This window comes from Aplysia californica, unplaced genomic scaffold (assembly GCF_000002075.1).
Source record: "Aplysia californica isolate F4 #8 unplaced genomic scaffold, AplCal3.0 scaffold00708, whole genome shotgun sequence".
NCBI classification, from domain to species: Eukaryota; Metazoa; Mollusca; class Gastropoda; order Aplysiida; family Aplysiidae; genus Aplysia; species Aplysia californica.
Genome location: NW_004797978.1, coordinates 234,055 through 261,917, shown reverse-complemented (window position 1 = coordinate 261,917; position 27,863 = coordinate 234,055). Strand labels below are relative to the sequence as shown.

Below are 27,863 nucleotides of genomic sequence, written 5' to 3'. Positions count from 1 at the left end.
AAAGTTGAAGTGGGTGGTCGGCCGATGCTGCTGGGAGGTTGTTAGTTTGACTCATCCATCCATCAGCTTTGTTTGTGGAGTTCTAGTAGCTGAATGGCAAGTGAGCTCAGGCTCATAAAATTGTACAGGAATATTGGAAACATGACTTCTACATGGGTGGTCACTAGGTTTGCGTCCATAAGCATGACAAGACAACCATAGCTCAAAACCGGACAGAGTTCTGAGGTGACCACCAAACTGTTTGTTTGTAAGAACAAGACTGGTATGACATTGTGTTTATGTGATGTTGATCAATGTCTGAAAGAGCTACTGTCTTCTTCAAAAATGAAAAAAAACCCCATCAGAATCATAGAGAATGACAACTTGTATTTTCGATACCACTGCCTGTTCTGATTCAAGTTCAATGGCTGACAAGACACAAAACAGTCAGGTCTAAAATGATCTCTCTGGGAACTACCATCTTGGTGAGGTACAAAATAATACTACTGATTTTGACTCGTGTCCCATGGCATACTAGAAAGAGAAATAAAAATACAAATGAGTAGGTGGCAGTGAGTGTATGAGTGTATGTGCGGGTGTTTGTGCGTGTGTTTGTGTGTCTGTGTGTGTGTGTGTGTGTGTGTGTGTGTGTGCGCGTGCGTGCGTGGAAGCGCACACCCGCATGAGTATGCTTATTTCTATGTGCATGCACTTGTGAGCATATATGTATATATACAGATGCCCGCAACTTACCTTCAGTTCGGTTGCTGCGATATCAAACCAAAAGTAGACCAGCACGGCAAGCATAGTGGCCTTGAGAGCCATGTCTCTAGGGGAGAGAGAAAGTTTAAGGTCATTACTCTTACTGAGAGAGAGAGAGAAAGAGAGGGAGAAGGAGAAGAAGAAAGAGAGGGAGAGGGAGAGAGAGAAAGACAGAGTGGGAGAGAGAGGGAGAGGGAGAAAGAGAGGGAGAGGGAAAGGGAGAGAGAGAAAGAGAGAGAGAGAGAGAGAGAGAGATGGGTAAGGCACCTACCACAACTTGTGGACATGGAGTTCTTATTCAGACTTGGCTCCTGTCTTTCTTGTGGAGAAATGGACCTATTGTACATATTTGAGTACATATTGGTGGGCAAGCTCATGATTATGTGTTTATGTGTGATTGTATGTGTATACTTATGCAAATGTGCATGTGTGATTCAGTGATGTGGAGGCATCCGGGGGGGGGGGGGGGGGGGAACCAATAATACCAATCTATTTCCACAAGGCTCAGCAAAAACTTTTTAGCTGCTGACTAGAACATAAGACATCTTTTCCCCATTCAATTCCTCTTTTTCTCAACCCCCCCCCCCCCACCTTCCCATAAATATTAGTTCCTCTATTGAAACACAAAAATCTATCTTTTAAAATCTTCTTACATTATGCCATTTTTTCTTTTGTTTTTCAAAGTGACAATCTTGCAAGATACTTTCAGTCAGACATTTCTTTCTTTCTTTTTTTTTTTTTTAAAAAGAGGATGGTACTTCATCACTAGATATAATTGAGGCCCAGATTTCTCTTGGCAAATAGAGTCAAAGAAATAGAAAGGGGGGATATCAGGGGCAGTACAGCAGAGACAAAAGTGTGCACCTACCTGAACATGTGGACGTAAAGTTCGTATTTTGGCTTAGAGAACTGTTCCTGCCCCTCCAGGAGTGTGAAGATCATGGGAACGAATAACTGGATGGTGGAGATGACCACGGGCATGGCCAGAGGGCTGACCACTGGGATACTCGTCTGATCGCATTGGAACAGGGATTCAGGACAGGATACCACATCAGAAGATGAGTTTAGATATTTTGGACATACGAACGTAAAACAGTGGGCTTTTCTTATAAAGATGTTTATGGTACCAATTTAATCATTGAAAACTTCTGATCAGTTCCAATCTCTTTCCAATGAGGTTAGAGGAGATTAAAAACATTTTTCTAAAATTCTAAAACCATTGCACTAGAGTTCATATCCACTGAATTCTATTGTTATTTTCTTCGAATGATAGGACTTTCGTGCTTAATTCAAAGTAACAGCTATCAAAAGTATACAATACAACGAATAAATACAAATTAGGACCTCAGGTTGAGTTCACCATTTCCAACAGGAAAGGTTTTTATTTTAAGCCAGTTGACCATAGTGGACATCGATGCATTCTGTCACAGGAGTGTCAGAAGGTAGCAGGAGAGAAGAGTAGCAAAAGCAGATACGAACCAAGTGGAGATTTTTGGTGAACCCAAGAAAATGTTGTTTATTAGCACAACAAAAGATAAGGTAGTTACACACAGCACGTAGGTACATAGAACAGAGGAGAACATGTTCAGGAGTAAATTTTAAAAAATGGCAGTTCTTTTGCGCTTATGCTTTCATCTTTTTCTTCCCCTTCATCCTCTTCATCGATTTGACGTTGACACATGTACAATACTCAGAGCATAAGTTTAGCAAGAGTCCGGAAGCAATATGAAGACCCCCGTCCCATCTAATCATCAACTGACCACACCATCCACTTCCCTTGCTATCAACAGATGGCAAAGCCCCACCTCCCCTTCCCAAAAATTCATCCTCTCCAACCGACAGTCAGCTGATCACTGTGTCCACTCACCGTGTTGGCCAGTTTGGGTTTGATGGACAGCTCTACAGAGACAGTGTAGGTCACGTAGCCTGAGGCACCCAGCAGGGCCAGCACCACCAGCCAGGCAAAACAGCGGAAAGCCCACTTCCTGGCTACGTCGTCCCGCGTGGGAGGTGCAGTGGCAGACTTACGGCCAGCTAGGTACTCCTGAACAATGACACACAAACAGAGGTAAACATTCATTAGCAGGGCAAAAAGGTCATCATAATCATCACCATCATCATTAGCAACAGAAACTTTATCATCAAACTCATCTACAGCAACAGAAGCATCTTCATTATTCTCATCAACTGCAGCAGCAGCAACATGTAGCGGTACAATGACTATTGCAATCATTATTGTTATTATTATATGGTCTTTTGCCTGTGATGGTGAAGTGCCTAACTGCTACAACACAGATGCCAGTGTGGTTATATGACTTGATAAAATAAAATAAAATTCTCGACCAGCAATACATAGTTTAATCATGTTCACTTTCAATAAATCAAAATTCCCTTTAAAGACCAATAAAGTTTCCTTCTCTTTGTCTTTTTCTAAGCTGAAACCATTTCCATCTCATATTAATTAGTGTAATTAGTGAGGTTACCTTGAATTCATTGAAGATACTTTTATGCTTGAGCTGGCTGGCCTCTGGGGAGACAATGCCATAGTCCCAGCCACAGAGGACCATGCTGAAGTAGTACAGGCTCACTGTACCGCTCGCTTCAATATAATACTTGCGGTAAGAGTGGAGGTAACTGCCGGGAACAAAGATTGAAATCATGAAGATGATCATCATAACCTGGATATGTGTACATGATTCAGAAATACACATAACATGAGGGAATAGATGGGAGCAATGGGGAGGAGGCAAACTCCTATGATTAAAAATGTTTTTAAATTTACCCCCCCCCCCCCTCTCCCCCAAACAGACAAAATTAATCAGTATGTGTGAGCACCAAGGAGTTTACAGCAATGGAGGATGCTCTGTGGGCGGCCCCGCACGCCTGATAGGAGCCCTCTCTTGCAGCAGAACTGTGGTCTACCTGCGCTGCCCTCACGCAATGAAATCTAGATTAGAAAGAAAGTTTTATTCCGAGATTAGGCAAGTCAGTTAGTAAAAATGCCTTCCACCTGTGTTGTGTTTAAGTGTAAGAACCGATATGATGCTGCAGTGGACAGAAGTTTTCACAGGTGTTGTTTTCCTTTTAAAAAATCTGAATGAAAGTGTTTTTATGCCCCCAGCGACACAATTTAGATCATTAACATTTATAAGAGGCTGGCTCCGGCGCTACCTGCCAAGGCCAACCCGGGCAGAAAGGGATACACTGTAACAACACCCCAGAAGAAAGACTGAGATACTTGATGTAAAAAAAAATATTCTTATTCTTGTGAGTGTAAGTATGTGCATGTGTGTGTGTGTTTAGTATAGTATAGTATAAGGTTTTACGGCGCTCGCAACTGCTAAGGTCATATGAGCGCGCGAAACACAAGTTGTTCACCTCTGCGAAAGTTCACTTCACGAATGGCTAACTAATTTACTTTAAAATGCTAAAAAGTTAAAATATTCAAATTCGGTGTAAATACATTTGTGATCTAAAACAACTTTTAAGTAACAATAAAAATTGTTCATAATATCAAATTCACTCTACAACTCGCCATAAAGGCCAATGGCCTTTATAAAATTTAAAATTCTGCTGGGAACAACGATGGAAAAAATATCCAGCAATTTCTTGCATTTATAATATTTCCTTCGGATCTCTCCAAAGTCTAGACATTCTGTTAAAATGTGTCTAATGGTAAAATCTGTGTCGCATCCGACACAGAACGGCTTCTCATCTCTCTGTAGGAGGTATTTGTGGGTCAGGGCCGTGTGTCCAATGCGCAATCGAGTAAAAATGACTTCGTCTCTTCTGGAGAGATCCGAAGGATTTCGCTGTTCTAGTTTGGGTTTAATTTCATATAATTTATTATTTTTCTGGTTTTCCCAGTGGCTCTCCCACAGACTGGAGGTGTACTTTTTGACTTTATTTCTAAAGTCAGTCTGTGGGAGAGTGTTTGTCGTTGATCCCAGCAGAAGGGATGAAGCTTTCTTCGCCAGGTCGTCTACCTGCTCGTTTCTTCGGATGCCCACATGGCTGGGTATCCATGCAAACATGATGTTTTTTCCTGTTTCGGATAGTGTATGGATTTTCTGTTGTAGCATAACTAATTTTGGGTGTAAGAGTGTGTAGTTTGTGAGTGAGGTGATGCAAGACAGAGAGTCAGAAAGGATAAGGAAAGATTTGTTCGGAGAATTTTCTACAGAGTCCAGTGCCATGTCAATGGCAGTGGCCTCCGCAGTGAAAATGGAGGCTTCAGGATGGAGTCTCCTCTGGTGTGTATTGTTGGGAGATAGGGCTGCGGCGCCCACTTCATTGTCTCTTTTGGAGCCATCCGTGAAGATGAGCTCCGCACCGGGGTATTTATCTATTAGTTTTTTGTATTCTGCTTTAAAAGTTTTGGTGTTTGTGCTTTCTTTGTTGTGTGTGGTCAGCTGTAAATCTACTTTTGCCTTGGTGAGGTGCCACGGAGGGAGGTCGGGGAAAAGAATTTGTTGGATGTCTTGTTTGGAAAAGTGTAAGTTTTTGAGGTCCTCAAGGATTCGGAGGCCGAAAGGTTTGATGAGTTTTTCGTTGTTTTGGAATCTGTTTATGGTTTCTGGATTTGTTTTAAAAATGCTGTTGTGCGCTGGATTTTCCGGTGTTGAGCTCTGTTTAACTGCGTATTGTAGTGAGAGTTGTGTGCGTCTGAGTGAGAGTGGTGGTATGTTGGCCTCGGCCTGGAGGCTCTCCACCGGAGAAGTGCAGAAAGCCCCCAAAGCGAGGCGGAGTCCTTGGTTTTGTATTGGATCTAGTATTTTTAAGACGTGTGGTTTTGCCGATCCGTAGACTTGACAGCCGTAGTCAAGCCTGGACCGGACAAGGGAGATGTACAAGTGGAGAAGGTGTTTTGAGTCCCCGCCCCACTCCGGATTTGATAGAATTTTCAAAGCGTTTAATGCTTTCTGGCACCTCACACGAAGGTCTTTGATGTGTGGTACGAATGTAAGTTTTTTGTCGAAAATGACGCCGAGGAAACGAGCTTGGTCCTGGACAGGAATCCTTTCCCCGTATAGTGTATGTGTTTGTGTGTGTGTATGTTATATATACATATTAAACATTTTAATCAAAGCACATATTGCTTTCCATGGTGTGTGTAAATTAGATGCTATGACGGGACAAAATCTAGAGTCTAGGTTTCTACATGTATCTTGTTTTCATATTATTAATCATATAACACACCTTAGCGTATTGGGTTCAATCAGTCAGTCAGACTTGTTTTATGATTTTAAGCCTATTCATCTCCTAATTACTATAAGACTACAGTTGTCTAAATGTAGATATCGAGAGGCTCCATTAAAATATGAAATCAATACCCAACAACAATAATGATGAATACCTTCTATGTTAAAGAAACACCAAACCATATCAGGTGAGGGGAGGGGGTAGGGTGGGTGGATAAAAGTTTGAGTCTTGTTTGATAGAACTATACTCGGTTTAGATCTAAATCTATTGTTGTAGTCTTCACCTAAGATCCCACAATTTATAATCCCGGTTCACTTAAGATTTCCCTGTTAAAAAATAAACCAAACAAAGCAACAATAAATTTTACTGCACTAGTCATCCCTAAGATAAATTATCTCCCTCTGAAGTGTGAAGGGACTAAAAACGCTGCTTTCTCTTTCGTACTTTACTGAACAAAAAAAACCTTCAAAGGTCATCCATGCTCATGCATGGGATCACATCTCCGCTCTAAATCTCGATGCGAGGTACACGTTTGCTCCAGACGCAAGGATTTTACGACAAAGGAATCACGCACAGGTGTGAACTCCTCATTGACATCTTTGATTTTGCCGAACATCAAACTTGCAATAAGAGCCCATCGCCTGAGCTTACAGCCAAGGCATGTTTCATTAGGTAGAGCCAACAATTAAGGCCCCTCATACCCGTGTCTAGAATCATGCAGTCATATCTTAAATTCAGTTTAAAAAATACATTTTTCACCATTTCTTATTATAATTAAATCTTTCAGCGTAATGAAAGATTACCTTTATAATTTGGTATGTTTGATAATTTTATGATACTTGGAAAAGTTTTCCTCTTATTTTGCCGATCTTCTTAATTCTTAAACTAGCTAAATAACATAAAACTCTTAAATAATTGAACAGTCCCTAGGCTTTCTCAGTTGCCTAGAACAGTCCGTATCGCCCACAGAATCTAATTTTTTTTCTCCCTGTCATTCTATCCGTCATCCCGTCAGTTGATCACAATCACAATCTCTCTCTCCCTCTCTCTCTCCTTTATTTAAATTTTCCCATTCTCCTTCGTCCCTTCCCAAGGCCCGACCCTCCTCTTTCATCTCAGCCCCATCCCCTCTTCCTTGCGTGCATTCCCCCACCCCGCCCACCCCCACAATGTGGCTCAGCCCTACAAGATTCTATAAAAAGAAACACAGCAGTTTGTGATTTAGACCACAGTCGGCGGCCATTTTTGCTCCCCACCTCGGCGTGCCGCTCATTGCGCCACGAAGAGAGAGAGGAGGCTCCATTAGTTCTAAGCTCTTTGGTGAGAACAGGTGTGTGGGCCCACATGTAGGTGAATGAATAAGTATGCATGGACACATGTGAGTGTGCATGTTTATGTGTATGTGTTTAAGTGTTCTTATAGTATGTATGTAAAAGTGCATAATGGGTGCATGTTTTTGGGGGGAGTTTTTTTGGTAAGTGTTTTACGGCGCTCGCAACTGCATATGGTCAAATAAGCGCCCGGGACACATTAAGCATTTTCAGTTGGTAGGAAATTTTGAATTTTGCACGGGTGGCGGCCGAAGCCTACTCTTATTGATTTTAGACCACCAAAGGATCTTTAACGTGTGAAACTTGCACACTGGACCTCCGAGATTTTTCGCTCTTGTCCGAGAAGGCTAAGTGAAGATCTTTCCTACCAGAAGATCAAGGGTGTGGCTGAAATACGGCAGTAGGAAGGAGCCAAGGAGTAGCAGTAGAAAGGCTGCAGAAAGAGTCAGGAGCACATACCAGTAAATGTATGAGTGAGTGCATATGTCAGAGTGTACGTGACAGTGAATATGTTTTAGAGTGCATGTGACTGTGCATGTGAGTGAATGTGTACAAGCGTACCAGTGGACGTTGTGTATGAGAACGTGTGAGTGAGTGAGCCAGCTCACCTGTAGCCCAGGATGATGAGACAGAAGAGGTAGTACCCTCCACAGGTGAACAGGTATGCGTAGTTCATCTGGTACTGGGAGGAGCCCACCACCCCCACCGTCTCGTTGGTGTAAAAGCCGTAGTACATCTCTGTGTCCTCAAAAAAGCCCTGTGCACCAACAAAGGAAAGTAGGGAGAGAAAAGTAACAACTGTAACACCTCCTGTCTGTACATACATGTGTTTTCCCTTAGTCTGCATTTGAGTCTGAATACTGCAATGCTTTCAAGTTTTAAAAAACCCAAAAGAAATCTGCAAACAAATTGTCCATCTCCAATAACACAGGGCAGAGAGCTTTCAAAATTTTCCTCATAAATGACAACTCACACAGATTCAAATAAGAGTAAGCAAAACTAGTCAGGTCTACTATCAACAAACTTCTTAGACATAAGCAATGTGTTTAACAAAAGTGTGTATTGGTATTTGTCTCAAGGTGAAGCCAAAATTCCATAAACCCATCCTACTTCAGTCTATGAAACCATTTCAAAAATATATCTACAAGTACTCAGTCAAAGATGGAAACAGATAAGTGTTTTCTACCCTATTTGCAAAGTACTCATAATTAGTAAGTAACACCCAAATTTGAATTTTTCGATCACTGAAAGTGGCACTCCTGCAGCTCTCAAGTATATTATCGTCAGCAAACACAGACAATATTTTTCTATTTCAAAGTCAGGAAATAGTACATCTCTTAATCAGGTAGCTTAAAATACTTCTCATTTTACCATCATTTATTTGATGTAGCTTATTATTCTCGTGAACAAATAAAGATTTATGGAAAAAACATATAATACTATCATACTGCTATAGATCTCAGTAAATCTAAATGATTATAAATGCTTCATACTCTTTTAGATCACTTGAAAATGGTGGCTTTACCTCTGCCAGTTACAACTTTGACTTTGAGGACCACATCCTAACAGACCAAGATGCTCGATGAAAAAGCTTCCCTTTGTGGGAATCAAATTCAAGTCTTTCACATGCAAGTCAATAGCCTGACAAATACACCACAGACTGCAGAACTGTTTACAGTAACTTACCGCTCCTGTCAGCAACTCAATTCCGGTGAATTCCTCCGTGTGACCCTCATAGCCTGGTGGAACCTTCTGGTAGTAGCGATAGAGGATTTGTGGGATGACCAGGAAGCAGAAGGTGAGCAGAAAGAGTGGAATGTTAATGAGCAGAACCCACTTGAGGAAGATGAAGTAGGACAACACACTGGTGCCGAAGCAGCCCTCAATGGTCATGAGGTGGGAGCGCCACAGGTCAAACAGACGCGACACTTTGCGCACTCGATGTTTCAGTCTTTGAAAAGCCTGTGGACCATAGACACACTCACGGGTCAAACAAATTGGATGCAAAAATGACTTTTATTGCTTGATGCTTTTTAAGTCTTTGCCATGCTAGTAATGATAGATACACAAACACAAAAAAGTCAAACATAATGGACATACAAATGTACACATATCCTTCCCCCCCACTTCAGAAGTTAGTCAGATTGCAAGCATACACGCATAAACACCTGCAAAGCAAATACTTGCAAATCTTAGCAAGAGGAGACACATGGGGGGAGGACACTCTTATTTTTTAAGTATGTTTATGTGCACAAGTGTGAAGGATGTGGATGAGTGTGAGAGTGCATGAATGCCTGAATATGAAAAAAAGTTTTAGCTAATTTTACATGGCTAAACAAGGATCACTTTCCACAAATCTAAGCTTTATCCATTAAGTACTCAAACACTGAACACTTTGGTGTTTGCACACAGCAAAGTTAAAGAAAAAGCAATCTCTCAGTATGTGTAACTACGCTGTCCTGAACTCGAGCATTAGGTGACCTAAAACGACAACTGTAGTGGTCATCACCTCATTACGTCCTAACCATGACTTACCATTTGTATCCAGTACTTGAGCAACTTCCACTGTGACAGTTTCTTCTGGCGTCTCGACGACAGTCGGTGCCTGTGGAAAAGAGACAGGTATGATCCAGTCCTTTTCTGTTCGTTTTTGTAGACAAGATGTATGACACAGTTTGTGCTTGCATGCAGACGTAAATCAGGTTTGCACGTTTCAGCACAAAAACTTTCCTTTCTTGGGAGGAAGAAAAATTTCAATGGCAACTACGGTAGTATTCATAGTGTACCTGAAAAGAGTTAAGTTTCCCTGTGTCATTGTGGTGGGGTATAAAACAGACTGCTCAGAGAAAGTTCATGGTGACATATATCCCAATCACCACTGGAATGACAGGAAAAAGCTAGAGCTTGTGAAGAAATGTATATGGGCCAGATATAGACAAAGATGAACACTGAAATAATATGTAAATGAGACTCATGTGAGAATGAGTCCAAGTATATCTTAGCATTTGCAAGCAATCCACTGAAGTCCAAATTTTGAGAATTTTTGATTTTTACATCCACTGAAAGCTCTGTCAAAGATGTCCTTTTTAATAGAGCAAAATTTTTTTTTTTTAAATGCAGTTTTATGCTATGTGCTTTTCATGATTCCTGATAGGAGCACCACTACAAAAACCCTCTTCTGTAAAAAGTACCCAAATGGACTTAAGTGGATTTGCTGGTGGCACTGAAAATATGCATTTAAATGAGAACATTTCCTTAAACTAGAATGGTAAAAAAATTATAAAATTTGACATTTAGAGAAACATGTAACCTTCTGCATTACAAAACCCCCATCATTTTCGGAAGAAACACCACCATAGACTTTATCTTTTCAAAAGACTAGCAACATACTAAAGATTGAACATTTAGTATAAAGCTTCATGATCTTTTTAAACATTACATAAAGACTTTTATCAAAGTTCCATCTATGAACTCACATAATCTTCCGTTTCCTACTTAGTGTGGTCGGCATGGTACGCACGGCAGCATCAATGTCATCAAGGTCAGCATTTTCTTCCTCTAGTTCCTGATGAAAGTTTTCCACAAAATCATCATCCAGGGAATCATCATCCTGACCCATCCTACCTCGAAAACTTTTCCTTGCCCGCAAAGTTCTTGAAGGAAAATCCACACCATTGTCTGAAAAACAATATCAATATTTACACAATAAATCTATATCCTCAAGGCTAACTTAGTCCTCAGAATGGATACCTGGACATTGAAAACTGAACAGACTATGGGAAACAACACATATGCATGTAAGCTGACATACTAAAGAGAAAGCATGACCTTCCACCTACAAAATTAACATAATGAAGGCATTACCTTCTAACAGCAGAGCTGGCACACTGAAGACATTACCTGTCAGCTACAGAATTAAGTCAGTGAAGGCATTACCTTCCAACTACAGAGCTGATACAGTGAAGGCATAACCTGCCACAAAACAGACATAGTATACTGATGGCAAGACCGTTCAGCTTGTGAGCTGACATAGTATATGGAAGCCATTACCTGCTAGTTGTCTGCTAGGTAACTGATCAATGAGCTCCTCCATTGCCCGGTCCAGCTCTTGTTCCTCTAGGTTGGCAGGCTGGCTTCCATCCATAGTCGTACGGGTTGACAAACGCACATTGCCAACATGTTGACCATTAGGCTGAGTGTGTCTTGGAACTTGTTGAAGTTGAATCGAGTCGTAATTGTTCCCATCATCATAATGAGGATTAACTGTGAACACAGACCGAAAAAAAGAGGGAAAAGATATATACCCATACAGTTTACATACTGTTAAGAGGTGAGCTAGCTCAAAGGTGTGCAAACAAACGTGAAAAAAGAGCCTTGAAAAATACAACAGCATAAGTTCTTTCAATCTCTATAGGCCACTTTTAAGATCAACAAAGCTCCAGAACCGGATTTTAGAAACTAAAATGTTAATATCAGATAGTCCAATGTAGTGCAATTTGATTCAAAATGAAACAGAGTCAACACTTTTCCTACTGCAAGCTGAAATGCGGCTCGTCGAAATGGCCTCGCAGGACAGAGAGCCACAAAATATGGCTCGAGTGGCTCGCTATCAATTCCAATCCAGTAATGAAAAGACTCGAAATTCTCAGCCGATACATGTTTTCGAAATAATAGACTTACTGTTAGCGGATATGAAAGAAAATATAATACTGACAAACGATATTCTGTCATTTCATCGCTTTATTCTGTCCCCTTTGAAATTTGAAACGTAAAAATGAACAGAAAAGTGCTCCCCGACTTCAGTTTATGTCTCATGTTTTCACTTCTATAATAGCTACACATACATAACATTCAGAATTTCTTTACATGACTTGAGGCAACTACCTGGGACGTTTGAAAGATGCTGTTGTTGTACTTTTTTAGTTATGACCTTTCAAAGCTGGAAAATTGTTGATTTCATACGACATCTTCGACATTGCATTATCAGTTTAGAAACCACAAACTAATATAATTGAAATAAATCTTCAATATTGTACCATCATCTGACAGATTATTTTTTAAACTTCAATTTGATGGGCCATATGATATGGTTTGTATGTTAAGTTGGATGTTTTGACATTTTCCTGCGGTGGGGTAGGGGCATAAAAACTGGTCAGGTAAAAGCCCTGGGCCAGAGGTAGATTTTGGCCTTGTTGGAAAAGAGTTAAACAACAAAAACTTTTCAGACAATAAGATGATTTACCTACTTCAAGGGAAGGCATGAGCGGGGATAAGGAAAAAGAATAGTACTCACACAAAAATATGCACACATACTGAGACAATGGTATCACTGCAGCATATGTTTTAAGTCTCCAACAATACAGTTTATATCATTTAAGTGGCGTGCTGCTTTAACGTTATCCTTATGTGTAAAGGTCCATTTGGGCGAAAGGTACCTCCAACAATAGCAAAACCTCTACCATATCTTCGTGGATTTTAAAAAGGCCTTCGACAGGGTCTGGAATGCAGCCTTATGGGCAACCATGAGGAAATATAACATCAACGCCAGCCTGATCAACGTCATACAACAACTATATGACAAGGCCTCCAGCGCAGTCTACCTTAACGGCAGCATGGGGGATTGGTTCAGGACAATGGTCGGGGTGAGGCAAGGCTGTTTGCTCTCTCCCACTCTTTTCAATCTCTTCTTAGAACGAATCATGACTGACACACTGGAAGACCACAATGGAACAATCAGTATTGGAGGCAGGACAATCACACACAATGGAACAATCAGTATTGGAGGCAGGACAATCACAAACTTGCGTTTTGCCGATGACCTCGCCACACTAGTGGAGCGGCTGGACACAACCTCAGCGGCCTACAGCATGGAGACCAGTGCTGAGAAAACCAAGCTAATGACCAATTATACCAATGGCATCAACGCGGACATCAAAGTCAGGGGCGAGAAACTTGAGACCGTCAACAGCTTCAAATACCTTGGATCAATTGTCTCAGATGAAGGCTCAAGACCAGAAATTATCTCCAGAATCGCGCAAACAACAGCTGCGCTGTCAAAACAGAAGTCTATTTGGAGGGACAGAAACATCATGCCCAACTCGAAGATCAGACTAAAGTGCTCACTGGTCATCTCAATATTTTTATATGCCTGCGAGTCATGGACACAGACAGCAGAATTGGAGAAAAGGATTCAGACAACAGAGATGAGATGTTACCGCAGACTCCTTGACATCTCGTACAAAGACCACGTTTCAAATGCTGAGGTAAGGAACAGAATCACCAAACGCAGTGGGTAGAACGAAAATCTACTGACCACAGTGAAGAGAGAGAAATTAAAATGGTACGGGCATGTCACAAGATCAACAAGACTTGCCAAAACAATCCAACAAGGAACCGTACAGGGAAAGAGAAAGAGAGGAAGGCAGAGAAGGAGATGGGAGGACAACATAACAGAGTGGACAGGAAAGACGATGGATGACAATCAGAGGAAAGCAGAGCACAAACATAAATGGCGAGAGCTGGTTTTCAGATACAGTGGTGCCCCCATGGTTGCTCCAACCACGGGATAGAAAAGAAGATACCACATCAAAGTAAAAAGACAGAGGTTCCTTATAAAATTATCTTCCACATGTGGGAATTTAAATTCAAATCTTCTGCGAGCAAAGCGAAGAGCTTAACCATTACATCATAGACACCGGTATATTTTAAAAAATTGAAAAAAACAACAAAATATGCATATGCAAACACAAACACACACACTTTACTCACACACTCAAACACACATAAATAAATACACCATAAAGTAGGAAAAATCATATCATACCCGGATCTATTCTCTGAGTGTAGATGGACATGACAGATTGGTGGATCCTCTCAACTGCCTGTAATGGAAAAAGAAAAACCACATCCTCACAATCAATTTAGATCAAATTCATGTGCTCTGTTCCAAAGTCAGTAATTTCAATTTCACAACACCAAGTCAAACTCCGGCTGTCCGCTTTCCCACATAAATAGTTCATAGACAAGGTAACTAGAGAGCCTTAACTCTATCTTCTTTCCCATAACTTCAGACTGCAGCTTCTACAACACCTACATCAAATGAAACTCATACTCATAACCCTTGAACCCCTCAGCTGATCTTAATTCTACATGAACCAAAACAGACAGATTGGTCAATTTCAGAAACTTTTTCTTCTGTTTGCAAAAAAAAAAAAAAAGTTGGTGCCACCAGGAGTATAAAATGAGGTATGTGCCAACTTGGGACTCAAAGGAGCACAGAACTATAAGAATAAAACAGGATTAACATTTTTTAAAATAGTTTAGGTTCAATGCCCCTATCACACTGTAAGCTTATTTAAGGGGTGGGATCACCACTACCGTGTGTGATGGGCGATAAATGGGAAAGTACAATTCACGACCTTGAAGTTTCAGAATAAATACACATAAATATGTTGCAGCATGGTGGAATCAGGTGCTTGGCAAAATAATGAAATCAGATAAACTGACATTTTCCATCCGTTGGGCAATCTTTATCAGATTTTTAATTTTGAGCTCAACACCTTTTATATCGATTTAAAAACACATTTCTCTGTGGATTATATTAATCAAAGGCACACAAAAAAAGGGGGTAAATTTGCAGTTCCCACAGACACTCACTCAAGCTTTGGAAATCACAAAACTTATGTGACCAGTTTCTTGCTAATTTTACCTCTGACACCAGGTGAAACAACCCCCCCCCCCCCCCTCCCACGTCTTCAATCACAAATATCTCAACTTCTATTTAAGATAGAGACGGGTATTTTTTTTCATTATAAGCAAGACAAATTTTATGAATAAATTCCAAATACATATGAGCGCCTCATTCCACCGCGACATGACACAAATTGTTCTCATTTGTTTTATCATTACAATATTACACAATGAACTTGATCTTTTATGACTCATTGTTATGCAATATATTAATAGTATAATTCGAGCTCAGACCATGTTTAAAAAAGTTTGGGGTATGTGGAGACTCTGACATCTACGGGGTTTCATGTAGGGATAAACTTCGGAAACACACCTTTAGTTTAGATAAAAACATTTGTGAGGTGTGCAGACAAAATGAGTAACTTCTCGCACAGCACAAATGGAGATATGGGCCAAAAATCGACATTGGGGTCAAAATTGTAGGTTCTCGATTGTTGCTATATTTTTTAAAACTATAACCTGTCTTTTATCGTTTCACACTTATTTTTTGTAAAAACTTCATCTATAAACGTGATGTATCTATTTCATAAAGACTCGAATCCGAGTTATAACTCATTTTGTCAACACGCTTCACATTTGTATTGCTTTTATGGCTGAAGTTATTTTAGCTGTTTTACCCAGTTCCCATTGGCATGATCCGTTAGGTTCGGTTCAGTTCGGTTCGGTTCAGTTCGGTAGGCAGGACTAGCCACATATTGAGGGCGAAAAGCGATCATTGTGGCACAAACCAACCGAAGACGATGGTGACCTTAAAAAACAAACGTGTTTGTTTTCAAGGCTGTGAGTCGGGCAATCGATTTGTGTACAGCCAATGACAACAAGGCTTTGTAACCTACAAGTCACATGACCATCTTGACACTGCAATGCAAAGGTCAGGATTTTCGCATGAAATACCATAACTAATTACAATTCATAATTCTATAACAAAATGGACTCCGTCGACCTTGAGAAGGTCATTGAGATCTATCCTTTCCATGTTTATGGGATTCAAGACTGCCGCAACATTCAAACTGGGTCATCGGATGCAATAGTGGCAGGGAGCAGTGTGCACTGAAACCACAAGAAAAAGACCAGAACCAAACCGATCCCCAAATGGGGACTGGGTATGAGATGGCAACTTACTTACTTTTACCCCAACTTTATACCAACATTTAAAAATCCCTTAGACTTAGAACATTGTGTTTTCAAAGGCTGAAGGCCTTCGACTATGACAGCTAGTAGTGTACTATTGGAAATCTCAGGTGAGCCTCCAAAACTTGGGCCTAATTCTTTCTTTGTCCCTTGTCTGATTTGGTGCTAATATTTGTACACTACATTCAATGTGAAAATGTGTCAACATGGTAGAAATTGTTATGTTTCAAGAAAAACAAAACAACAAAATAGAAAAATACTTGGTCTGTGATGATGCTGATGATGATGATGCTGAAATGTTGGGAACGATAATATATGTGCAGACTAATCTTGATGCTAGTTATTTCTTTGTTTGGTGCCAACCCTAGATTCCCCCAGACTGTCCTGAGACACAACCCTCATTCCCAAAACTCCTCACATAGAGTGACAAGAATTAGGAAATAAGTCGTTATCAGAATTCCTCGCATTTAATAAAGGTATGCTGAAAAATCATTTGGGGGCAGCTTCTAAATGATGACATTGTTAGTGTTTGTTGCTCAACTTCTATGCCATCATAATTTTTCTTAAAGAGAGAGGAGTGTGGCAAGTAGAAGTAAAAATGTTCATGGTCAGTTCAATTGCGTTCTGGAAAAAGATTTAAAACACATGATATCTAGGCTAATATATATGCATTCTTACTCCACAGTGCACCGGCAGTGGAATTTTAGTTGCCACGGGGGGTTCCCCGCCGGGCGCCTTATCACGTCGGGGTCACGGCGGTCAGCTCCCTGTCGCCGCTCTTTCTGGGCCGACCTAATTTTTGGTACTTTTCAACGTACAATTTAAGGTGTATCCTTGTATTTATGGTAATTCTCATTTAGTGCATCCAAAGCACGCATTTCTGCTCTTGAGACTCAAAAAAGAACGGACGTTGTAACTTGTCTGGTTATTTCGTTAGACGCGCTGGAGTCGGCAATGCTAAATTGTAATTTTTTTTTGACTAGCGTGAATGAAAAAAAATCAATATTAAAAAAAGGCATCGTCAAAATCTGTCAAACTTTTGGAACATGAACGACATAGCTTTGGTGCAGATACTCAGAAAAGATGGTATCTGCGCTTATAATAGAAGGCTGTATTTTTACAATTTTATCCATCGAGCACACAATTCGCTATGAAGTAATTCCTCCAAATACAACTTTATGTGTCTAATATAATCGTGAATATTCGCATATTTTCTCGAAAGTTTATAAAAGTTACCATGAAGTTTCTCTATGAAAAGTATAAATCGATTTTAGTGCTAGAATACCTCTTCAACGTAGATCTAATACACGAACAGTATCTGTTACATTCCAGAAATTCCTTACTTTCCTTAAAACGCTAAGTCTAGGTTTTGTAAGTTGACTGAATAATAGGGATGACTTCTCGTAATTGGGTTATAAGAATAATTTCTAGCTTTCCAGGGACACTGAATCAGCACCAGACTTTTCCAGCTTTTTTTCCGTTTCTATGACCATTTGCAATAACTGACAATGTGACTGATTTCTTTACATTCATAATTGTGTCCGCGCATATTTCCTACACAAAAACTAAGAATGAATGTTTCAGCTGTCATTATTTTTATTCCATACAAGAAGTTTATCTCTACCCATATATTTACACGGTTTTGTGGTTTTTTTAATCGCTTATATTATATCTTTTTAGTTGTATGCAGGCTGCCACAGACACAGCATGATTCATGAACAAACACAGAGTAACTTTCTCTTGTTTAATAGTAAAATAAGAGCTAACGCTGATCGTTTTTAGTTTAAAAAAGCAGATGTGCATCTTTCTTCTCTTATAACTTGACTATTACTACTAGCGCAGATTTAAGATTTCTCATGGTAAAAGACATGATATTCGTAGTCAGTTTAACACAAATTTTGGAGAGATCTGTCGTGCCTTTTAAAAATTAACAATCATTTATTCATAAGTTTGTAACTAAAATAGGACAAATTGGGTACTCTACAAACACTTGTCTAGAGCAAAAACTAAGGCACAGAAACTAACCATTCTAACGCAGAATAAATCTCAAGACATTGAGCTTTTAGTACATCCGCGTAATGGTTTGCTATGTGGGATGGGGAAGAAGTTATATCGTTTTAAACATAGTCAAAAATGCGAACTTCCTGACCGACAGCGGCAAAGTCGCTTCAGGGCTCATTAACCCCGTGACCCCGAGCCGGGGAGCTCCGGCGGGCTGCTGAGTCACGCGAACTAAAAGTAACAGAATCGGGCGAAAAGTGACGCCGTGACTCGTCAGTATTTGTGCTTCACAGTCATTGCTGTCTACATTCATCACAAATCCTGAGGCACTTCTTAGCTTCTATGACCGTCGGATTAGTCAGAAAACGTAAAAAACTCTGAAAAACCATACCCAGTCAACCAAAGAATTAGTCACCTCTTTTTAAAATGTTAGAGCAGCAAATCCATCACAATATATAACAACAAGGCAATACATGTAGGCCTACAAGTTACAGTAGTAGCAGAGGACCAGAAACTGAATTGCATTTAGTGACAACTCACACTACGGCAATGGCCATGGGCATTGAAAGTAATGCCATCAGTTGTTGAAAAGATAGTAATTTCATAGGCCACAATTAATGAAAATGGGAAGTCAGAACAGTTAGTAAAAATTACTAAACTAATAGCCTAATTAATAAATTATAATACATGTGTATACACACATTGATGTATAGAATTAGATAGATTTAGATTTTAGTGAAAAAATGAGATTTAAAAAAATATTAAGTGGAGGTTTTTCTTTTCTTTTTTTTAAAGCAAAGGCTTCCCTTCATATACCCACACATGAATAATGATGATGATTGTAAATTACAAACTGGGGATTCCCAAACTGATTTCGAACAAAATGGCCACCCTCTGAGCCAGGACATCACTACTCGACTAGTGCCCCTAATCCTATCCTAACCTTACTCTTACACCCTTACCCTCTGTTCTACCCTGTTTCATAGTGGTCGCTCGTAACGGAATTCCTTCAATGTAGGCTACTATTGGCTAACTTGTCACATTCACTTTCTGAAGCCCTAAGTTCCGTGGCAGTTTAGTTGTTTTTTTTTGGTGCAATTTTACTCTATCATCTGGCTAATAATAATAAAGGTTCTGGAGGCTATTCATTCAGACTCGAGTCCGGATAGCCACTTCAATAAAGTATGGAAGAGGCTAGCCGCGTACCTAATGACGGCTAGACGACTAGGCTAGCTGTACTTAGTAATGATGGCTAGACTGATAAAAAGCAAAAAATAGGTGTACTGAATTGTAAATAAATTTCTAGTTTGAATTACCTAAACTGTATTTGAGACGAAACCAAAAGGTCCCTTACTGACAGTGCATGTATTTTAAACCTGCAGAACAACTACTAATGAGACCTGTGTACTAACCAAGTTTCGATCTAAAGGGCCTAACCTAAGTATGGCTAGACTGGCAGGCTAGCCGGCTATATCATATATGGCTAGGCTAGCCGTATTACTTAAGTATGCTAGTCATAGGGCCTACTTAATAATGATGGCTGAATTGTAAATAAAATTTTAGTTTGCAATACCTAAAACTAAAGTATTTAGTATTTCAGATGAAACTAAAAGGTGCCTTACTGACATGCATGCATATATTTTCAACCTGAATTGAATAATTACTAGATCTAGATCTAATGAGACCTGTGTCACCTGTCCAACGCAGCCACATTATTTCATCAAGCCAGAGCCAAATTTACCTGCCTCAGGCGGCCAGGCGTGGTCTCTATAATTACCCAATTCTCTGTCATAAATTCTAAATGAGCCTGTGCCATAACCACAGCATTTTGCATATGTGATGCAGTACATGCTTTGTACTCCTTATAGAAAACACATTAAAATTTATATTCTGTTTGAGGCATATGTGTTGTTGATTGCTGCAGTAGCAGCACAAGCAAAAGATTTTTGTTTTATGAATGATTTACATTTAGAAATTATAAAATAAAGCGATTTTGCTGCTATTTGTTGCCATTTCAATAACTTTACTGGCACTGAAGGTTAGTAAAGCCATCGTATTTCAGGCATACAAGTAAATACTTCATCAGGCTTCACAATTTTCATCAATTGCAATCTTTAAAGGTGTGTGACATGCATAACTGTTGTCATCCTACAGAATTGTATATTTTGACAACATTTAGACAAGCTTTGAGCAATCAAACTCGATTATTACAGCTGAAATCACACAAGGGGTTTCCTTGTACGATGGGGTCATTACCGGAAAGGTACTTTACATCCATTAACAAATCCCAAATTTGTCATCATCGTGTTATGCATATAAGCTGACCAATTAAAAGTGTGTACTTTGTAGTAGAGAATAGAGGTGGCCTTTGAAAATAGTAATTTGACTTGATTTTAACAACATGTGGGGTTATATCCCCCTGACCTAAAAAGAATCTGGGGGTTTTCAGGGGGGTATCCCCCCCGGATTTCACAATGACTTGATGTTTTGGCAATTAGGATTGAAAACAATTGATTTGCAAGAGTTTTAGTGGCCATACGTGTGTTCTACAGCAAAAATTATAATGGCAGTTTAGCCTGCAAATCAGTGCATCAGTGTGTGAGTGTGGGTGCAAAAGTAAAATTTACCGGTGGCCGTTTTACAGGTTCAGGGCTCCCCTTTACGCACAAATGTGCGTATATTACGCATTAAACCTGCAGATTACCCCCTTTAAGTTCTGGTTCTGAATGAGCTTTGCTCTTTATAATTTCATTTTGGGGGTTTGCATACACTTTAAAAAGTAGGTGGTGTGCGTCTGGTAGAGCTGGACGAAGGATCGATTCTGGAACCGATTCCCACAATTAATGATACGGAAGAAAGGTTCAGACTCCTTTTTACGTAAACCAACGGTTACCAGTTACTTTAATCTTTAAAAATCTTCTTTAAAAAAAAGAAAAAATTATTGTTGAAAAACAAGTTGATGCTTCGTAAGTAGTGTTCCGAAATCAAGGTTATCCTAAACCCTGAAAATGTTCGGAGCCAACCAGGCTCACTGGAAGAAATCACATCATTAGAAAGTAAGTACATTTGTAATAGGGTTCGGAGTCGATTCCAACGATTCCTAGCTTTCAATAATTGGGAACCTAGCCGCCCGGCACTAGCGTCTGGCAAGCATCATTTCCCCCCTTCTCTATCCCAAAGCCGAGTCAATGATTTGACAACACACCCACACACACGCATGACAGTCACCTTCTGTGTCAGAAGAAGTCGACTAGTCAACCTACTTATCAGCTGCGCGCAGTTTCCGGCAACACAGGCTTGCTTCAGCACAGAAGCTCCGCCCACATTCTGGTCGCTCACATTTGCCGGTGTCGTGCCTTGAGTTTACCCTACTGTAAGATTACCCCCATCCTTCTTTAACACACTAGAAAACAGGAATTGTTCGTCATCGAAAGTGCGGAAAGACTGGAATGTGAACCCTGGGATGGCTCTGAAGAATAATGAACCAGTTTATTTTCCAAACCTGCCACTCATCCCTGCCCTAAATCTCAAGCATCCCGATTTTCCCGATTTTGATTGTGTGTACCCTGATTTTTTTGGTTTAATTTTTAGTTCCGCCTGTTACGCCGGATTTTTCTAAAATCTTACTCTTGCCTTCTTTTCTGTCGTGGGAAGCACTCGTTAAACTTTTAGTCAGCAGAAACTCAGAGAACTATTTTCAGAAATGTCTATGTCGAATTTAGTAGTCGACTCACCAAAAGTTGTCTTCGATCCGTTTGTTATTTCAACTATAATGGAAGTAGTATTGGTATGGCATTCCGACTTGAGACATTATCAAGATCTACTTTCGCCAAAACATGCTTCGTCTGAGTTTTGGTTAGTCGGGCCCGTCATCAAGACCCGCCAGTAAAACTGTTTCAATCGCGCGTTCACACCACGTGACATGACTTCGGCGTGTGAGTTCCGTGTGTGTCGGGGACCGTCGTTGACGGGGTCATTTAAGTTCATGCACACTGGTTGAAGCGTCTTTAGGGACTTATCCGAGGGGGGGAGGGGGGGGGGGGGGGGCGTGTAAAACACTAGGACTAGGAGACCTTGACAAGATACTTCAGGATTAAAAAAAAAAAAGATAAAACACACACAGGCACGCGCGCGATCACACACACACACACGTGCGTGCGCACATACACACATACACCACACACGCGCACAGAGGGAATATGGATATAATAATGGACACCCCTGGAATTTTTTTAAGTCAGCTTGGCAGTGACCTCGGTGATTTGTCGTTGATCCCCATTTTTTTCACCAAGTCCCAATTTTTTTCCCCATTGAGATCCTGACTTTTAGATTTCATAGACTGGCAGGTCTATTTTTCTTGCAGTATCATAGTCGGAGTTGACCCCTTTTGGTTTTTCAACTTTATTTTATTTTTGATAGACCTAACTGCTCAACCACCACCACTCTTCCCCCCTCCAAATGGACACAACTTTAATTCTAGTCAATATTACTCATTTATTTCTTTAGTTAATTAAAATTGTGGTGATTTTGTAGTTTCATTCGTATAAGTCCAAACCAGAACGCCAGAGACTCTGAATAGCCAGGTAATCGTTGAGGAGTGATCTAAGCGTAAGACTGGAAGGAAACACTAAAGTAAAGCCAAAAAATAAAAATTCAAACAAAGAACGATGGCACTTTATCAGCAGTTCCCACCCCCCAATTATTATTCGCCGGATTAGGCCCCAAGAGTGGGGGGGGGGGGGGTTCAGGGCTTGCTCCCCTGACCTAATCATAATATGTAGGGGGGGGTGTTCAGGGGTGGAGGGGTGGGGTTCAGGGGAGCATCCCCCTGAATTTTACCATAATTTGATGTTTTGCAGAGGTTGCATCCCTGTTCTTTGTGTTGCCTATTTGGTCATCAAGACTTCCGGATTTCTTCTCTGGATGTAAACAAATGGATTGTGGACTTAAACGGATGGAACTACTATTACTAGATCACCAAAATCCTTAGCATTCAATCATAATCATGGTCACTCTATGTGTGTAGACTGTGTGAATGTGCGTGGAGTTAAATGTTTGCAAGCAAAAAATCTGATAAAATTCGAAGTGACTATTTCTCCGAACGTTCGGAGAAACAGTGCCGATCTTTATTTCGCTGAACGGTTTCCGGCTTCCGGTCTCTTGATTTTTTGCCTATTTGTGAGAGTTCGGCGCCAACTTTCATTCTACCATTCTGCGAGTTCTGGGAAGGAGCAAATTTTTGGGTCTAGATCTATTTCAATTTTCAAGAGACCTAGTCTAGAGATTTTTAGATGAGTGTAAAAACGTGAAAAAGAAAGGTTTCACAACAGAATTAAATCAAAATTAGAACAGCCCATAAACAACCAAAAAAATTAACAAAAAAGGGAGTATGTCCACCTGTCCAAAGGTTGTTTCAACCCTAAATGTGCGTATAAAAAAAAAAGTACAGGATATTACAAAAATGTAAATTATGGAATCACACACAAGGGGCCTGCCAGTGTCAGTACATGTAATTGGTTTTGGTGGAACTCTCTAACATTTTATAACACATTTAAATATATATATACATGATGTATATTTAGAATCTAATGAAGGTAAGAACATCAAATTGAATGACATTACACTATACAACATCCCCAACAAAAAAAAAAATTAATAGAAAAACAACACATCAGAACAATAACAAGAAAAAAAAATTACACACCAACAAAATAAAACACCACAAAGAGGGAAAAAAATAAAAGAGGAACAGCAAAACAAATCGTGTAACTGTAACGTATTCAACAAACCAACGTGGTGACAACAAGTGAGAAAGACACGAAGTGAAGCTTGAACTTTCTTTCAAAAGTAAAAAGGTTCGGGTTGTTTGTTTTTTTAATTCGGGGACCCAAAAAAATGCCAAAAAATGGAGCCATGATTGATTGGTCGTGACCGAGACAAACGCAGATGCTAGTTCTATGTGTCGTTATCAATAACCCTCCATAGATTTAGATCTAGATCTAGACAGCACACGAGTGAACACAACACATTAAGTTTAAGAGCAGCACCCTTCATAGACAACACCTCATATCTGTAGCGAAAAACTGATTGGAACTGTAGCATTTCTATATAAAAATATTTACTGCGGACATTTTTTGGACTGATTGAATCATATTGTGTATACGAACAATCTTTGGTAGGCCTATAATATAATTTTATAGATCTATAAGATCTAATTATCCAAAATTTGTGGGAAAGGATGTGATTTCTGAGTGTTCGGAGAAATAGTGGCCAGTTTTATTTTCCCGAACGTTCGGAGAAATAGTGCCCAGCTTTATTTTCCCGAACGTTAGGAGAAATAGTGCCGGCCTATAAAATTATGAGATATTGACATTTACCCTTTTAGTTTCTATAACAAAGGTTTAAATACCCCTTCCTTAAAATAGTAAACCAAAGGGTGAAGGCACTGAAGGAACCTTTTAAGTTGGCCTGAAAGGAAGTGGCTATCCTCACCCGCGGTGAGAATAAAAATACGATCGACCTCTCACCCCAGGTGAGACTTGCCACCGTTGGCTATTCTCACCCGCTGTGAAACAAGACCTGTTTTTCCTTCGGAATACTTTCTATCGTTGTGGATGATCAAATGGATAAAAGCAAAGAAAAAATTACGTTATAGCACAAAAGTAAGCTAATTTGATCGTCTACAAAGATGCTATGGCTATTTCACTTTTTGAATCGCGCCGAACTACGCAGGTCGCCATTTTGTTTTGCCCGTGTGGTGTAAAAGAATAGTTGACACCGGCCAGTCTCTATTGGTAACAATCTGACCCCGCATGGACCTGGAGAGATTCACGGGACTGGAGAGACCCGGTACTCACGAGTGAGTAAAAAGAGGGACTGAGTCGATCGGGGCAGACAGCAGTGGCCATTCGAGGCGGGCAGTCGCGCCAGATTACAGAAAGAAATAACATCCATCTAGAAGGGGGCCCCCTATCTTCATCTACAAAGAAACATCAAAAGAACCTGAAACACAAGGTGAGCACTTATTCTACAGCCCGGAAGTTCTCGCAAGACCTTCTCCTCCCCTCTCCTCTCTGTCTCTTTCTGAATACTGCCTATCGGTGTGGACGATCATTTTGACCAAAACAAAGTTAAAAAATGATGTTAAAACACAAAAGTAAATTAATTTGGTCGTCTACAAAGATGCTCTACGGCTATTCAACTTTTCGAATCGAGCCGAACTACGCGGGTCGCCATTTTGTTTTGCCCGGAAGTTCTCGTGCTACTCCTCTCTCTCCACTGCCCACAGACAAAATTGTACGCTTTTAGGCTAACGGTAGTAAGGGAATGTTTGTTCACGGCACATAATTCAAAAATTTTTCTGTTATCACAATGCAGAATTCTGTGGTTCAGGGTGAACGCAAAATTGGTTGGCCTAGATCTAGGCTATAACGGTGAACGCACACCCGTTGAAAATAGCCAAAAGACTCGCCTGAGCTATTCTCACCCAGGGTGAGAGTGAGAATAGAGAGGTGGTTCACAAAGGGGAGCCCATACTCCTGAGGTTTGACTGTAACAGTACTGTAATACTGTACCCACTACTGTAATAGTTAATAGATCTAGACTAGATCTAGATCTAGATTCTAGATCTAGATCTAGATTCTAGATCTAGAAATCTAGATCTAGATCTAGATCTAATAAAAATTCGGCCACAGCCTACCTCAGCTTTTCAACTTTCAACTCGTCATGAGTTTCCTCAATCTGTCTGTGAAACTCGAAACAGTGTTGAGTAGTATGAGAATGAGAGGCCTGATGAGCCTGAACTCCTAAACTAAACCAGTAAACCACTAAACTCTAAACTGACTAAACTGAAGAACACCTTTGGCAAATCTTTGGACGGTAAATCTAGATCTATATATCTAGATTATCTAGTTCTAGATCTTCCCGTTCAGATCCGGGTGTGTGGTGTAGACAGTGTTGTTCGTGATTATCAACAAAGAAGTAGTTTATAAAAATAGATCTTTGCCCACAGTACAGGCACAGGTGGCAAAAAAGTAATAATAAAAACATAAACTTCAAGTGATAGATCTCCTAGAATCTAGATTATCGGTTACTTCCAGCTTCTCTTGTTATTGACATCGTTTTTTTTTTCGCATTGGCTATATTCACGGCACCGTCAACGTAGTTGTGAGGCTACGTTCACGGCGCCCTGAATACAATTTGCAGGCCCTGTTGAGGCTACGCTCACGGTACTAAAGCTTCATTTAAGGGGAGCATCCACTGCCGGTTTATGTATAAGTCAGCCGGTTTTAGTCAGTGGCGACAGGGACGTATATTATATTTGATATTTTGGTCAGCTTCAAGTGTTTGATCACATGAGATGAAGGAAAACAAAGCGCCCTTACCGAATTAGAGTCAGGATATGGGATATGGAAAATTGGATACGGTACATGGGAAACAAGTGGTGAGAGATGGGAAACAGAAGGTGAGATTCGGAAGATGGGACTGGTCATAAAATGTGCACAATAATGACTGTATTGCACCGGGTCAGCCTGGGAACCGACGCAGAATCAATTATTCTTATATAATAACAAACACCTTTTCTCTCTCTCTTTTTCTGTCTGTCTCTCCCCTTTCTCTTTCTTTCTCTCTTTCTCCCCCCCTCTCTATTTTTCTCTGTATCTGTCTGTCTGTCTCTCTCCCCCCTCTCTCTAGTCTCTCTCTCTCTGTGTCTCTCTGTCTCTGTCTCTGTCTCTGTCTCTGTCTCTGTCTCTCTCTCTCTCTCTCTCTCTCTCACACACACACACACACACACACACACACTGCCCACAGACAAAATTGCATGCTTTCAACTCGAGAGCGCTGGAACGTTTGTTTACACCCGTATATCACGGGCTGTCATGTGCCAACACAAGGTCGCGTCCAAGTGAGCCCAAGTCTCGCCCGGACACGAGATAGATCTAGGGCAGTTGAAACATCTTGGTTGGCGCATACATTTTAGTCATATGTATATCCTAATGCGTCATTGTGTAATTGAGAGTTCGTCATTTTCCCTTACACTGGTGAGCTCAGAGCCAGAGCTCATTGGATGGGAAAACGATGAATGGCCGATCTTTGTTTTCCTTCATCTCATGAGAAGGAACCATTGAAGCAGGCCAAAATATTAAATATATATATATACGTCACTGTCATCACTGACTAAGTGTATAAACTGAGTGCATTCGTTTTCATCTCCGTTTCCTGTTGCTCCCAGCTTGACCTTTCCTCCCAGGTGCCGAATCATCAGGAGTGTCTCATATCTCATCACCAGAAACTGAGTTCACCCCTCTCGCTTTCCTCTCCTTTTCCTGCCGCTCCGTTGCAGAGCTGATCCTGAACATTTTACCTTGCAACTAAAATTTTTCCCAGTTCTCTCTCAGCATGTATTCACACTCTATATTTTCATCTATAATATAATCAAAGTATAACTTACAGTAGAGAGATAATAAGTCTTTCTCTTGATGATAACGGCTTGCGAAAATTTGTTGTTCTTTTCTCTAAGTCTAATGAGATGAAGAAGGGTTTGAAAAGTTTCAGGTCGTATCCGAATGTAGGAAACACATTTTTCCTCATCCCTTAAAACTCATCCAGAAGATGATGATATTCTCCAAAATCATCTCTCTTCGTAGAAAAATGCTGAGAGCAGTACCGTTTTGGGACGCGGAGTCTTCTTTTCATCCAAAACAATAA

The 27,863-nt window shown here is 40.3% G+C and overlaps 1 protein-coding gene across 2 annotated transcripts in view; it reads right to left on the bottom strand.

Annotated features, from left to right (window-relative positions):
* Nucleotides 1-26,232, bottom strand: part of LOC101851832 (transmembrane channel-like protein 5) — a 36,331-nt gene extending 10,099 nt beyond the window's left edge. The window contains exons 1-11 of one of the 2 annotated variants that reach the window (XM_005108673.3): nucleotides 25,855-26,232; nucleotides 14,098-14,155; nucleotides 11,325-11,537; nucleotides 10,751-10,952; nucleotides 9,810-9,879; nucleotides 8,961-9,236; nucleotides 7,883-8,031; nucleotides 3,225-3,375; nucleotides 2,609-2,785; nucleotides 1,610-1,752; nucleotides 733-808 (exon numbers count right to left, since the gene is read on the bottom strand). In XM_005108673.3, the coding sequence (XP_005108730.1) occupies nucleotides 733-808; nucleotides 1,610-1,752; nucleotides 2,609-2,785; nucleotides 3,225-3,375; nucleotides 7,883-8,031; nucleotides 8,961-9,236; nucleotides 9,810-9,879; nucleotides 10,751-10,952; nucleotides 11,325-11,537; nucleotides 14,098-14,128 (1,488 nt within the window). In that variant the 5' untranslated portion in view covers nucleotides 14,129-14,155; nucleotides 25,855-26,232. The remainder of the gene's footprint in view (nucleotides 1-732; nucleotides 809-1,609; nucleotides 1,753-2,608; nucleotides 2,786-3,224; nucleotides 3,376-7,882; nucleotides 8,032-8,960; nucleotides 9,237-9,809; nucleotides 9,880-10,750; nucleotides 10,953-11,324; nucleotides 11,538-14,097; nucleotides 14,156-25,854) is intronic. The other variant, XM_005108674.3, reaches the window with a different exon arrangement.
* Nucleotides 26,233-27,863: the final 1,631 nt, after the last annotated feature.